The sequence below is a fragment of the Callorhinus ursinus genome, unplaced genomic scaffold, assembly GCF_003265705.2.
Source record: "Callorhinus ursinus isolate GAN/ISIS: 27379988/994484 unplaced genomic scaffold, GSC_fseal_2.0 scaffold19, whole genome shotgun sequence".
Taxonomy (NCBI): Eukaryota; Metazoa; Chordata; class Mammalia; order Carnivora; family Otariidae; genus Callorhinus; species Callorhinus ursinus.
The window spans coordinates 27,866,390-27,881,764 of NW_027397081.1; the positions used below are offsets into that span (position 1 = coordinate 27,866,390).

At 47.5% G+C, this 15,375-nt stretch overlaps 1 protein-coding gene across 9 annotated transcripts in view; it reads left to right on the plus strand.

Annotated features, from left to right (window-relative positions):
* The window catches only part of NTM (neurotrimin), a 962,773-nt gene extending 950,073 nt beyond the window's left edge, over positions 1-12,700 (plus strand). For 8 of the 9 annotated variants that reach the window (XM_073903994.1, XM_073903995.1, XM_073903991.1 and 5 more), the window contains 3 exons: positions 1,495-1,530; positions 6,925-6,957; positions 11,903-12,700. In XM_073903994.1, the coding sequence (XP_073760095.1) occupies positions 1,495-1,530; positions 6,925-6,957; positions 11,903-12,003 (170 nt within the window). In that variant the 3' untranslated portion in view covers positions 12,004-12,700. The remainder of the gene's footprint in view (positions 1-1,494; positions 1,531-6,924; positions 6,958-11,902) is intronic. The other variant, XM_025893994.2, reaches the window with a different exon arrangement.
* Positions 12,701-15,375: the final 2,675 nt, after the last annotated feature.

Genomic DNA, 15,375 nt, shown 5'->3' on the forward strand with positions numbered 1-15,375 from the left:
TTGGATGCATGACATGGTTTTGCAATTGGCTTCATCACTACTGTGTAATTCCCTGGCCTCTTCCCCTTAAGCCATCTGAAGATGAGAACAGGGAGAAGGCACAAACTTTGAGAGTGAAATAGCTGGTGTTTGTGAGAAGGAATGCAGTAAAGCATGTGCCATAAATCTGCTCTTCTCAGCAGACCCCTGCGTGGCAATTAGAACCTCTGCCTCCCCACCGTTGGTCTGTCTGTATTCACCCTGTGTGTCACTGGGACGTTCCTCCACTTGCCAGCTCTCTGGAGTCCAGGATTCTCTAAACATGGAAAAGTGATAGTATGAATTCAGATAAGTTTAGAAAGACTGGATCAACCAAGATGAATGGTGTACACGTGGGAATGTTCTTTAATGTGGTGATCTCCAAGCTTTTCTTCACATGCGAAGTCTCCAAAAGGGAGAAAAAGCATGGAGCATTTTCCAAAATTAATCCAACAGAAAACAATTTTCAAGCCTCAAATGAGAGATCATTTGTGAGGAGCCCATCACCAAAATGCCCCATGGCTGACATAGTTCCATGGAACTAGTCAAATGTCATTAGTGTGGAAGGTGGGTGTTTCCACCCCATTGGCACTCGCTGAGGTTTAGTCCAGACATGGCAGTCCCAAAATTCATGATGGAGGCCCACCATCAATCACAAATACAAACTTATACTGGAGTTTTCCATGTCATCTCCCATTATCAGCAGACCCTCAGCCCAGACCCAGCAAGCAGACTGCGGTGATGGGAAAGCAGCATTTGTGTTATGCAAATCCGTGAACTTTGTGATGCAGTCCATTCTCCTATAGCATCACAGAAAGCCAGCTACGTTATCACCATTTTGCTGCCACCTTTCACACAAACTGCGTGCTCTCATCATGTGACCTGAACGTTGGAAAGTGAGGAGTGCTGTGCGTGGAGGCTCCATCATGGCCAGTATCCAAATACAGCAGGGTCATCCTTCCTATCATGAACCAGTAGTGTCCTGAGCATCTGCTCCTTAAGACTGCAGGGATTGCAGGGTCCCCAGAACGCCAAATCATGGTGGTTCTTGGCGCCATCTTGTTTCCGCTGTGGTGCTATGGGACCAGAAATGCCTGAACTTGGTCTCCCAAAGTGAGACAATGGGGGTAAGATGTGGGACAGAAACCTCATCTGGACAGGGACTTTGGTCCTTTGGTCCTTTGTTACCACGTCAGCCACCCAGCTCAGCACAGCTTTGGGAAATGTATGAGTGGCCAGTTCCCTCACTTTCCAACCACCACACCCAGGGATGGAAGCATAAGGCACATTAGTGTTTCTCATGCTGCATCTTGTCCTACCACCTTTGGTTTTTGTGTCTTCCTTTATTTATCCATTCCCCCAGAAATGTATGTGAAAGGCAGTATACAAACTATATATGACAAATATATAGCGGCTGTATATAATATATGTGTTTGTTTTCATTTTTCTCTCCTGTATGTCCCTCACCCGATTTAGAACTAAATGAGCCTACAAGCTCAACTTTGTTGCAAGGTCAGTATCCCCCTTGCTTTATGGTTTTTCTCCCCTTTCCTTTCTCCCAGAGTCCCCCTCTCCCCTCCCCCACCTCGCATTACCTATCTGTGAAGTTGCTTAGAAGATGCTTGCAAAAGCTGAGGAGGTCACTGGAGCTGATGGAGCTCCAGGGGTAGCTCTCCTCCCTCTTGCCCACACCTTGCCCACACTTCCCCAGAAGGACCAGGTGGGGGAAAAGAAAAGAAACACCATTAACTTCTCAAAGCCTAGAGATCTGTGTAAAGGTCAAAAGTAGAGAGCATGAGTCTGAACCAATAGGAAGACAGTCCAACCCACTGAGCAGTTTTCGTAGCAAGAATCCTATCAGCGAGCCCTGAGCAACAGAAGAAAACACTGTGTGCATGAAGATTTAAGTATTCCCTAAAATGCATCAGCTGGTTCAAAATGCATCAGCACCCCTCCCTTTACGTCCTATTCCATCTAGAGGTTCTCTAAGAAAGGCAGGTAAGGAGGGTGCAGCACGCATGACAGTCAGAGCAATGACCTGGAATGGGATGCCGCTGAGATCAAGTTCAGAGCATGAGTTAGTAGTTCTGTGCTCTAGAGCAAGCGCTAAACGTTATTGAGACTCAATTTCCTCTTCTATAAAATAGAATTGATCTGCCTTATCTACCTTAGAGTTGTTCCAACATTCAGCTGAAACTGCATAGTAAAAAGGCTTTGGAAACTGCCAGGTGCATTTTGAATCATTCCAGTCCAATCCCCAGATGCAGACTGAAAGACAGGAATTTCCCTCAGTGCCATGTCAAAGCTCTGCTCCCCCGCCCCTTTAAGTCCTATTCCACTTCAAGCCCTTCTCCATATACAGCTCCTGCCTCGCCGGCCCATCTTTGCACTGCCTTTCCAACGTTCTCAAGGCCCACTAGCCTACCATAAGTGACTCACAACGGTCCACGAACCTAGCGGAAGTGGTTCACTAAGACGGTGCCTGAGCATTTGGGCAGCAGTGAGCCTTGCCGAGTGGTGGAGTTGAATCCCTGCTGAGTATGCTGCAGTTCTCCTCCGAAGGACAGGGCTGACATAGGGTGGCGCAGCTGGAAGGCAGCCGAGAGGCTTTGCCCACCTTCCACCCCAGTGCCTGACCTTTCTCATCTCACGCGCCCCCACACCCATCCCCCGCATCCCTTCCCATCTGGCCACGTGAACACTCAAGGGAGGCTGGCAGTAGACTTGCAAGGTGGGGAAGGAGAAGGAAAGAGATAAATTGCATGGGAAGCTGTTTGACAGATGAGGAAAAATACTTTTATCATGAAAAGATTCAGGGCTACCTTCTTCACCTTAGTGATGTAGGGTGCCATAGTGATGCCCCACAAACAGGAAAATGAAACAAAGAAATAGAATGTAAAAGTGAATTCAGTGGAAGCATTCAGGTCCAATTTATGATTCAACTTATGTTTATTGAACCCCGGTGCAGGGATAGCCACAGATCTAAAATCAAGAGCATTAGGAAAGTAGCGAACCATAAATGGCAAAAGGGAGGCATGAGGGACTGGAGCAAAGACAGATGGTGCTACAGGCTGTGCTTTCAGAAGTGACCGAGCTCATTCTGATCGCTTAAGCTCTTTATTTCCAGAGGGAATAGGAACTTTTAATATCGGCAGTATCTGCTTAGGAGTTAGTCTTTCCCTGAAGGTGTGTACTCACCTGATAGAGGGGGCATGGTCCCACACCAGTACCAATAACAAAACAGAGCAGAAACAAAGGCATCCCTTCTAGCTGCTGAGCAGGGGAGCGGGGACAGAACACTTTATGACCAGGCTCCACCTGCTGAGACAAAGCTGTCCTGCCTCACTCCTCTCTGCGGCAACCATGAATTTGGGTAAAAGGATCTGTACGCCAGCTCTCTACTCAGATTCTCAGGCTGCTCTCAACCCCACATCCTTCTTGTCGAGCACAGGGCAATGGGTCATTGCCAGAAGTTGTAGACTGTAGACATCTGGAATGTTCTAAGATTTGGGTTCGTGTGGTCTTCAGTATAGCTATTGGACTCTTTTGTACAATCGAAGAATATCTTAGAGAAAACAGACCTTGCACTTGGGGCATTTCTCCCATTCATCTGTGTTCTTTTCTCTCTCTCTCCCTTTTTTTTTTTTTTTTTCTTAACCTCCTCCTTTGCTAGTCTCCCACAGAATAGAGAGCCATCTATTTTCTCGGGGAATACCCCTAAGTTATGCTCATCTAATCTCAGAAATACCAAGCAAGATTTATACAAATGCATGGATTTCCACGGACAGGGTACACTTGGCTTTACGAGAAGTTCTAAGCTATTTTGTTACTCGATTCTGGATGGACGAGAGAGATTCTGATAAGAGAATTTCATCCCTCCTCCGCATTTTCTGCCACCCTTGAAGTATTTCTCTGTTCCCCTTTTGCAAGCACAACAGATTGCATGTCACCCTCTCGTATTAATATTTGGTGGTGCAGGACTCCTGCCATGATAAATAAGGACTTGGGGATGCGCCACCATCCCTCACCGAGCTCCCTTGCAGGCAAGTGTGCAGGGGCCCACACTGCCAACTCAGCGTCTTGGTAGCTGTTCATTTCCCATCCACTGTCCTTTGTCTTTTATCTCCTAGGCATGAAGTCAGATTTGATGGTATCAGTGGGCTGGGAAAGGTTGGCTGATTAATGCCTGCGAACCTCACAGTGACTGTCAAACCAACTTATTAAAGAATGGGGGAGTAAGTAAACTCTGTGTATCAGGAGGGAAAAACTGCAGCAGAAAAGATGATCAGTTCTTCCCTGCAGAGGATTAAAGGTAGTTATTAGGCCCAGCCATCCAGCAGTGAGCATTTCTGTGACACTTGTGTCTAAATACTGAATGTATAAAAAGACATTCTCTCATCTTCTTTTTGGACAGTGAATATATCCATCGGGGTGTGAAACCAGCTCTCCTTTGCCCACTAGAATCAGACAGAAGCCCTGTGCTTACCTCGGTACTTAGATTTAGCTGCAGGCATTGGCTTTGGTGGCAAAAAGATCACGTTATGGATTGACCAGAGATACTAACTTAGAGGCTTGAGGGGAGTGTTTCTTTTTTTCTTTTTTTTTTTTTTATCTTCTTCTTTTTCCTTTCATTCGTTCTTTTTTTTGAATATTTTTTTCCAATTCTACCTGGCTCCTCATTAGTGTATCAACGAAAAGATCACAAATTTCAGTCAAATTCTTGGCAAGGAAAATACATGCTTGGATTGTCAGAGATCTTTTGTTTTCTTGATAGCCAAGAATGAACTCAGTAACATGAGCTTATGGGTGGCTACAACTCACCTTGAAGGCTCAAACAAAGTCCACACTTCTGCAAACTAGTGCAACAGTGATACCATCTCGAGCATGATATAGAAAATGTGTTAGCATTTCTGCATCTTTCCTTGGTCCCAAGTCAAAGGGAGTGGGATGGAGTGCAGCATCAGGGTAAATACAAAGAATATCTTGTATTTGGCAGGAGTCCTGCACCACCAAATATCTTGGCTACATTTCCCCCCCTCACTGTGGTGAGATGTAAGGCAGACAGAAGGACATTTCCGTTAAGTAGAAGTTATGAAACTTTGCTACCTGGCAAAGCTCAAGGATACATTCTAGCTAAGGATCAATGTCAAATAGGCCTTTGCCATGGACACTGAAGAGTACTGACCTTCATTCAAGCAGTGTGTGTTAGAGATTCAGGGAAAAGAGTAGCTGGATGGGGACAATGCAGATGAAGTTATTTACAGATCTTTGCCTTACAGAAAATCAAAACTGGTATCTAGATCACTGTGGAAACTTACACTTTTAATTAATTTCTCTTTCTGGTATTTCCAGCAAACCAAACTACTAAGTAGAACCCTCCCATGTGTCCTTCCTCCAGCAGAGTCTAAACCAGCACCCCAGTAATCTATTGCTGCCCTCCCCCACACGTACCCTATATCTGCCCTGCTTGTGGTTTGGGGTTGAAGGCCTAGGACTACTTTATCACTCCATGAGTCCCTCTTCATTTTCCCTCCTGCCAATCACCATTCTTCTTGGTACAGAGACTCAAGTCAGTCGTACCTGAGTGAGACACTTCATGAAAATAACGCCACCATTGCTTCTGGGTGGGTCTCGAGGCCCCAGTAATCACTCCAAGGGACTGTCCTCACTACATGGATAGACAACATGGTGCCAGCACTCCTGGCTTTTCTCTACCACCTCAACTTGACATCTTCTGTGAATCATGCTTTTGATCTTTGATCATACATCACCCCTTACATCTTTTTCAGAATGGCTTCCCGCATCGCTAATGTCCCCTTTAGTCAAGAGGGATATCATATCTCAGGTGCCTTGAAAGCATAGATAGAGAGCTTGAAGGCATACATATGTATTCATCTCAAGTTGGTCAGATGTTTTAGTTTAGTTTAGGTTGGATTATATCTAGGTTGCCTTTCCTTCTATACGCAAGGACCTTTGCACAGAGAATGGTATCACTTTGATGCAAAGAATTTCGTGCATTTTTGTTTTTTTTACTTTATTGAGGTACAATTGACAAATAAAAGTATGTTTAAAATGTAATCATGTTGATTTGATACACAAACACATTGTGTAAGGATTTTGCATCCTGTCTGCATCCAAGCTGAACAACTGCAGAGACTCCCAGTTAAAGTGGGAAGTAAAATATTCCAGATTGGACCACTTCCGGCCACTCGGGACATCTACTATTAGCAGGAGAGGCTCTGTGGATTGTTCTGAAGGCTTGAAGTTGATGAAATGTGGGTGTTTCGTGGCCTAATCGTCAGAGAAGAGCTGGCATCCCAGTAAATTTCCACAGGCAGGTCTTACCTAGCAAGTGCAAGTGCAGCAGAATAGGTGTGGGTCTTACTGCCCGTGGTTGCCCCTCTGGACCAGCTAGCTATAGTCACAGATCTGGGCCCTCTGGCACAGTGTTTGTAAAACACGTAGATAAATGCCAAAGTTTTACATCTCAAATGTAGCATGGGCACCTATGTTCAGATTGCTGCAGTATAATCCATTTGTTATCAGCCAATTTTATACCTAGGGCCTACAGACTTCAACTAATTAGAGGATAGTCTGGTGGCCAAAGAAAGAAAGTTGTTATACAAAGACGTATTTATTGGCTTGGGGCTTCAGGCTCCAAGGTGTACTGAGTCTCCTGCTACGATCAGATGGATGCGTTGGCTCTCATTGGATCAATGATCCAATCTACCCATCATTCCTATCCTGCCCCACCCCCCCCACTCCACCTTATGGCAACTTCCCAGCAAAGTGGAGAGCTGCACTAATGAGAGATGGGCTGTGGTCAGGACAGCAAGAGCCAAGGGCAAAGCAAGTGCCTCTGACTGCTTTCTACCTTAACAGTGGCTTGTTTTTAATTTCTTTTAGAGGTGAAAACTACAACTATGACCCCTTGGAAAGGTTGGTATATTTATTCCCAGGCATCTCTTCCTGGGTGGGGATGGGTATCCCAAACTCTTCACTTTCTTCCCAGATGCCTTCTCTTCTGAGCTAACCTCAGGAAGCAGCCCAGTGGGATCCTTCCCTGACCTTGAGCCATCTCTGTGCCAATCTTGATTAACCTGTCTCCAAGGACCTGCCATTCCCCCTGGGTAGCTTCCACCCATGGACGTCTAACTGCTGTTTGCTAGCGGCACTAATGAGCCACCTGCCAGGGCCCAGAGTAGCTCCATGTCTTGGCTGCTCCATACAGGCCGGCCTCTCCTCACATGCAGATGCTCTAATGCGACAGTCTTCTTAGACCTTGGCCTTGCATGCTGTCTTTGCTTACCCTGTTCTCTCTTTCTCTCTTCCTCTTTCTCTAACTTGGAGCTGGAAGGGAAGTGATGGGAGGGAGGGGAAAATGGAAGGAAGGGGGAGGTTCTTGGGTGAGTCACTTGGCTCTGAATAAAACACGTCTTATTTGAGGCTTTCATTCCCACTAGATGTTTCTGATGGATAAATTGACACTCATCACAGTTCTCTGGGACCCTAACTGTCCTGGTAATTAGTCTCTTTAGGCCTCCACAGCTCTCTAACGAGGTAAAGGGAAGAAAGGCACCCAAGGCAGAGTGAAGGCGTGGCTGCATGATCAACAGCCCTCATCTGTGTGGCCCGTGTCACCAGGATGGGCAGATGGGCTGAGCTGCTGCTCTGGCCAGAGCAGGCTCTGAGAGGGTCCTGCCCCAGGATGCTGGGATCCACACCTGCCTGGACAAAAGGTCTTCATCTCATGACATTCTTTCATATGCTGGCGACTGGGGGTAGCCTGTGTAGGACCCACCTGTCCCAGTGCCCAGGTGGCACAGGCCCTGTGGCCTCACTTCCTCTCCTCTCCTCATTCTTGGAAGATGTGTGAGTTACACACAGTGGCGGCCCCGAGTTTGTGGAAAGAAAATTGTATTTGGAGACAGAAGTCAGGGGAGCTTGGGGAAGTCAATTAAGCCTTCTGAGGCTAAGTCTCCACATGTGAGAGCTGAAGAGAATAATCCTCATCTCGTACCTGAGTGTCTTTGAGGGGGCTGGGACACCGTTCCAACTGCAAGAACTCTTCCCGAAGTCCTAATCGATATGGTTTTACTTCTATGTATACTTTCCCTCAACTGTAACTACTTTCTGTGACTTTTATTGGAAATAGAAAAAGAGGGGAAGGGTGTTTGGAAGAGAAAACTGAGATAAAGAAGAAGGTAGGGAAAGAGGGTTTTGTTTTGGTTCAGTTGGTCTTTTGCTTTTTTCTCTCAGTAGAATCTTAAGAGAAAGGAAAACACAGAGACAAAGTAAACACGAACACATTAGTATGCATCAAAACATTCTGGTTCCTTCATTCTTTCAACAAACATTTGTTAAATACCTGCCGTGGGCCCAGTTAGACACAGATCCTGCCCTTAAGGAGCTTATAACACAGAAGAGAAAATACATGTCAGATAAATAAAGAGAAATACAACACAGATGGTACGTATTTTAAAAGCTGGATGCATACGGTACTATGGGAGCAAAAGAGCAGCCAAGTCAAGGAAGCCTGCCTGGAGGAGATAACTGGGGGCCAGAATGGAATCTGGGAAGGAGTGGGAGTGATTTGGGTGAAGAGCATTTCAGGCAGAGGGGCAGAGGGTATGAGGATAGGAAGGAAAGGAAATATAGCTCACACACATGCACAGTTGTGTGAGCACGCATGTACATGGCACCCGTGTGCTTGGGAGGCAGGGAGAAACCAAAGAACGTGGGCAGGAACAGTGGCTGAGGAGGCAGATGGCAAGCAGATGATGAAATGTAGGGAAGGTTGGTTCTACCAAGGAGTTGGGAAGTTTTGTAAAGGCTGTAGGAATCACATAGGTTAGTATCATGATGAACATGGACTCATAGCAACATGGCTATGGAATTAGCATAAAGAATAGCTTCAAGGGGTCAAGGCCGCAGGGGCCAAGGCCCCGTCCGTGAACTTGTATGGCAATGGAAAGGAGAGCTGATGCAGCTGTCCTCTTTGAGAGGACAGCTGGAGTAGTACCCTTGTCTCAATGTTTCTCTGGGGTCAACCCCTGTTTCCTCCTCCTTGTGATCAGTTTTGTCCAGGTCAGGTTTCCTGGACGTGCCCAAGAGAAGGATGGGTTAGGGTGAGGGGAGAGAGTATGGGGCGGGGGGGGGCAAGGCAGGCTGGACATGGTCCCATGCAGTGAGTGACAGTCCCCTGTGGGCCTAGGACAGGAGAGCAGCAGAGAGGCTCTGTGAGCTTGGCCAGGGTCACAATGCAGGCAAGAGGAGGCTCCGGCACACTTGGTGGCCTTTGCCTTTCTTCTGTGGGAAGAGTTTTCCGACACAGCAGGTCAGGACCCCTCTCTGCAGGCTCTCTGTGGTGCTTCCCAGCAGGCAGCAGAGCCACAAAGGAACTCTGAGGGGCTTAGCAGTGAAGCCAAAGACAGGATGCCCAGAGCACGCACCTGCAGAGGCTTCCAGCCATTGTGAGGTACCTTGGGGGTTGTTTGCCGACCCACAGCCGCCTCCCCTGTGGCACGGCAGAGGCCCTGCCTGCAAACATGGCTAGACTTTTCTTACATGGTAATGAAGCCGGGTCCCTGTTGTGGCATTCTCCATTTTCCTCCCTGGCGACTCCCACGAGCTGGGCAGCCCCAAGAGGAGGGAATGCAGGTGGGAAGCCCAGAGCCACGAAATGCAGATAACTGGCATTTATTCTCTTCTCCTTTACCACAGGGCATCCTCCGAGCCATGGCCAGGGCTGGAAGTGAGGGGGGAATGTGCTGGAGGGAGTGGGGGAGTGGGCTGCAAAGCTGTGTGTGCAGGCGTTCGAGAGAGCAAAAGACAGGCAGGAGGAAGAGAGCCAGGCACCAACAGATGCGTGTCTGGCCAGGAGCACTCTGTGCCAGGCAGGCAGAGCACCCTTGGAGTCCCCGTGCCTTGCGCATGGGAAGATGGAGTGCAGACACCAGCCCTGTCCCACTTAAACATGGAACCCGGCTCCACAAAGACCTGCTGGCCCTCTGACCTCAGAAACAACCTTTGTGGCTTAGAGTCAGCCTCAGTTGCGGGCAAAGGTCTTCATGTCAAGGATCTTGGAGTGGCCCAGAGCAGCAGGGCTTCCTCCAGGGAGAGAACAGACCACCTCAGCCTAGAAGGCATGGTGAGTGGCTTCTCTCCTAGGGTTCCAAAGAATGCTCTAAGGATAACCCAGAGATTGAATATGAAAAAAGGAGTCCTGTTGGTGGTTTACATAGAAACATACTAGTTAGATGTTACAAGACAGCCAATTAGCGATCAATGGTAAATGATAAGCATCTCTGAAGTTAAAATGTAAGGCTTCGGAGCGTAAAAGGGGAGTGCTCCTTTGTCCCCTATATCCCAATGAGGACTGAGAGAAGGAGGGCGTTCCGTGGCAGATGCCTTTTGTGTGTGTGTGTGTTGCCCAGAGGTTTACTTCCCAGCTGGGTGGAGAGCAGAATACATGTGTTTTGGGCTTCTTATCATGAGAACTTGCACTGCCTGGCCTTGGGATTACTGTGAACCAGACAGCACAGACACATGAGATTGGAAGACCTGGTCCATTTCAAACTCATGACCACCTCTTTAGCCACTGCCCTAGAATCAGAGATTTGTCCCAAAGGTCTAGGAATTAAAGTTAGATGGGCAACGCTCCCAGGCCAGGGGTTCTAGGACATGATGCAATCATCCCGTATGGAATCGAGAAAGCCTGGTTTGATGCTGATCTGCCTTAGCCAGAAATGTCTCTGATGTTTAGCATCCAAGTCAGACAAGCATGTCCTGGCTTTGTTTCTTGACCCCAGTGTGGACATGGGCTTAGAGGGGATACCAGCTTTAAATACCTCTGTTAAATTCAGGGCAACACAGCCTTCCAGAGCAAGTCCAGTCTGACAAGGTGCCCTGCTACATTACGTACCTAACCCATCTGGGCCTCCAAACGTGTGTGTACTGTCCATGAATCATGGCTCCATTTGTTACAGGCATTCTTGGCCAGAACACTTATGTTTCAAACAATAAGGAAACTGCTGGGAAATTCCACGCACCTCATGGTTTCCTTGCCTCCTGCATTTGGTCCTGTCTCCCAAGAGTATCTGTCTGCCAGGTTGGGGTGCGCCTCCCACCTGCAGATGTACACGGCGGCAGGCTCTGCATCCTAGTGTCTGCATAAGCCTTCCCTCACTTGCAGGTACACAGTAAAAGGCCACCTATTGCCTTACTTGATCCATCTCGACGTCCAGCAGGCTGGTTCTGGCCTTTCAGGGATGGGATACTTGAGCTAGGGCTGCTGTGACCTCGTCCAGATGGGGAAGAGGCCAAGTGCTGCAGGTGGAAGCCCAGTGACCGGCCCGAGATACAGTGATTGACAGAACAGACGCCGAGTCCGACACAGCAACAGTGGGGAGACAGATTGCTGTGTCCAGCAGGTCCTTCCCTGCACAACAGAGCGAGCTGCTGGAGGGTTATGTGCATGTTCAAGGCAGGCACTGCTCAGAAGTGGTCAGATGATGATGCAGACACTACAAGGGTCTCACTTCGTCGAAGGTCTTTATAGAATATGAATTAATTCTGCCACCTTCTTCTTGAACTTGACCCTGAGCCATGGCCTTAACACGTTACAACACAGCAAAGGAGTCGTGGCCACCAGCACACTTGAACCTGAGCCTTGTGTTCTCTCCATGCAAAGGAAATCTCCCCCATTATATAGTGTGCATCCACGGGATCCAAGCTATACAAGGTTATTTCTAGTGTACGCCCCCCCCCCCCCCCCCCGCCACGTATGGAGCAGGAACATGGAATGTCCCAGTTAGAGGGTGATCGGGTGACAGATGGTCCTTCTTAGACCAGGCGGCCCATGACAAGTATGTTCTCTCCACAGGCCCCGGCGCAGTCAGCGAAGTGAACAACGGGACGTCGAGGAGGGCAGGCTGCATCTGGCTGCTACTTCTTCTGGTCTTGCACCTACTCCTCAAGTTTTGATGTGAGTGCCACTTGCCTCACTGGGGAGAAGCTGCCGCCACGGCAACCACCTGCCCCACAGCAACGGCATCTCCCACAGCAACAAGAGCACCCCCGTTTCTTATGAGCTAGAATCAAATGAAATTCCGGGACACAGAGCCTAATGGGACACAAATTCGAGGGAGGGGAACAAAGAATACTTTGGGAAAACACGTTTAAAAGGGAAATTGAAAACCGCCTTGCAGGCCTTGCGGATCCGTAGGCACAGCTGAGTTTTCTTTCTTTGCCCAAACGGAAAGAACGCGCGCCCGGCTTTGGACCCACCCGCAGCTGCATTGTGACCTGTTTGTGACCAGGGTGGGCCAGGCGCAGCCACTCCGCCCACTAACATGCCCCCAGCGAGGAAAATTCTGAAGTCGGCCATCCCAAATTCAATAGAGACGAACACAGAGCGAGTCGTGCAGGCCCAGTTGTGCTACCGTGGCCCCTTTCAGAGACTGTGCCACTGTTGTGTGTGCTACAAAACGCAAAATTAAAGAAAAATAAAGAAAGAAAGAAAACGGACACTAAACAAGACAGCCTGACAGCTACAACAATCCCACAATCAACAGTCACAAAAGATACTGTTAAAACTTTTTCTTTTTTTGGTTTTCGTTTCACTACATGGACATCATGGATAATAAGGGATTCTGGTTCATTATTAATTTTATTAATTATATTTTCTGATATGAGTCTAGAATTTAGTGCAAAAACAAGACAAGACTAAAAAATACACAAGTGAAAGGGGTGAGGAGAAGTATGTTTGTTAAACATTAAAAATAGTGTACTTCTTAACTAGGTTTACAACTGGTGGACCACACACCGGGCATTAACCACCTGGTGAGGATATGTCAGATCCACCAAAAAACACATACAATTTAACCAACATCTCCACCAGCGCTACAGATTTCTCCGTATCCTGGCATTTAATGCAGACAATTCTATGCTTCTACCTGCTGTTTAGAAATGGAAGGGTGATCCGCACTGTATCTTGAGTTTGTTGGCTATGCTTCTTTTGATGACATATATTATACAGTATATATATACATATATTTTTTTTGTTAGAGTTCTAGCCATTTTATTTCTCAGCAGGGTCCTTTCTCAGACATTACTGCATGCTGTATATGGGGTTAGCTGTGTGTTGATCTTCTAAAAGATGATAGAGTTTACTGGTAATTGTGTAATCAGCTCCTGCCTTTTTATTTCCTTGGGTTATTTACACGTCAGAGACATTTATAAAAAGTGGAAAGAGAAACAGAACAAAACACTAATACCAGGCGCAGCATGTTTTCCAGGTGTGGCTCTCGGAGGCGAAGGCCCTGACAGGAGGCCTGGCTTCTCCATCATGCCTCGTGGTGTGAGCAAACAGCAAGCAACCGAACCAACTAAACAGTTAGTAACCACTTGCTTTAGACCATTATGGGAATCTCTGATGCCTTCGTGACTACTGGAGAATTGAATCCTCTCGGTTCATTTTATTTAATTTCCCACCTTTGTGTGTGTGTGTATGAAAGAGAAGAAAATGCAGTTTTTAGATAACCTTTTTTTCCTCCCCTGAAGTCTGGGAATGGGAGAGGCCTCGGGGAGGGGTCCTGGATGTGATGAGGGAAAGTGGGATTGGGGGCTAGGGGAGGGAGGGGTTGTCTCTGACTTGACATTAAAAAGTGTTCCATGTCCCTCTTCACCTGGTGTGGTACCTCATTCTCAAGCGGGGGTTGGGGGTGAGGGGCAAGAGAGCCTGCCTGGCTCAGGTGTGAAGAATATGGAGGCGAATGCGCATCTGACTCAAGCTTCTGCTCTTTAGCTCCCTTGTTGGGGTGGAGTGGGGTCCTTCTGTGGATGTGCTCTGATGACAGATGGGCCCAGGAAACCACCTTCATTCTCCCAACAGAAGCAAAGGAGGCGTGGCTCTCACGAGGACTGCATCTCCAATGCCTTCAAGAAGGTGCTGGCTGAGGTTTGCAGCATCCCGGTTGTGTCCAAACACCCCACTTTGCAACCTGGGCAAAATGTCAAGCCCAGTTAGGGAAAGGCTTTTATGTGTAATTATTTCTGGGAGGCAGCCTAGTGCAGCTATCATGAAAAGAAAAGACAGGAAAAAAAAAAAAAAAAAGCTCAAAACACTTTGGGTTAGTATTAAATAATTCCAAATTCTACCAACCAGTGTTTTAGGGACTCTCTTCCCACCATGCCTACCCCCCAAACCTTGCCTTTAGTCACAAGTAAGAGAAAAAATAGATTTTAATACCAAATAGCATTTAAATAATTCTAGTCTCTTCTGATTGATTCTGGGAATTAAGTTAGTAGCTGTAGATTCACTGAGAGGCAGAAATGAGGTCATAGCCGAAACTCTCAGGAATTACTGTCTCTGTGTCCTCGGGGCTCAGTTCCAGCCAAGAGGAATGGGCAATGTTTAGGAAGGAGCAGTTTCGGTTCTGGCTGTTACTAGCAAAACTGAGAAAAGATTGTTGACTTCAGGTCTCTCTGTGCCCTTTCGACATTCCACCCTCACCACCAGTTTCCAGCTACCCTAACCTTCTTCCCAGCAGCGTGATCTGGAGCAGTCTGGCCAAACCTCACAGAAATTTGGCTGCTTTGGATTTACCCCTCCCGTATATCCCAGAACTGCTCAGGCATGGGATTTAGGTGTCCTTAGACAGAAAGTGGGTGGGTGAGATTTACCAGTTCTCCCTTGCCTGAAACTACTGTAGGCACTGGTGGGAGGATTTGTGAGCAGGTCATAGTGTTCATAGGATTAAAGTGGACACGGGTAACTCCCGTATGCTAAACTTGAGCCCAGACACCTCTGAGTAAAATGTACCAAGACATCTGCAAAGAGACACTTCCTAGAGTTTTTGGGACATGGGAGCATGGGGACACATGGCCTCCATTTGAATCAGAGCTTTCTCTGTCATACTTACTGAGCATGCTTTAGATCACTCCTTCACCATCCTCCCAGGAGGCGCTGGCCAGTCACAGCTAAGTCTATAAAGTGGCATTGATGAGAAAGGCTTAAATTTACCTATTTGTAGAGTTCAATAGCCCTTGTGGTCTTGTGGTTCTTTAGAACATTGATTATTCAAGAGCACTGCCTTGTAGAAGCAGCTTTGGCGTGGCTGATGGGTTCAGCAGACAGGAGAACCTCCTATCCTGCAGCAAGAGGGAGTTCCTCTCGTCTTCGGCTCTGTGTGCCACATGAGTCCCAGTCTGCCAAATTTCAGTCTTAAAGGGAGCAACCATGTGCTCACAAGAAAGGGCCTTTAACCAGATGTACAGTTCAGTCCAGGAAGACATGGCTTTGATTAGGAGCTTATAGGGACAATTCTCCGGGTCTGTCTCTTCAGGAAAAGGAGT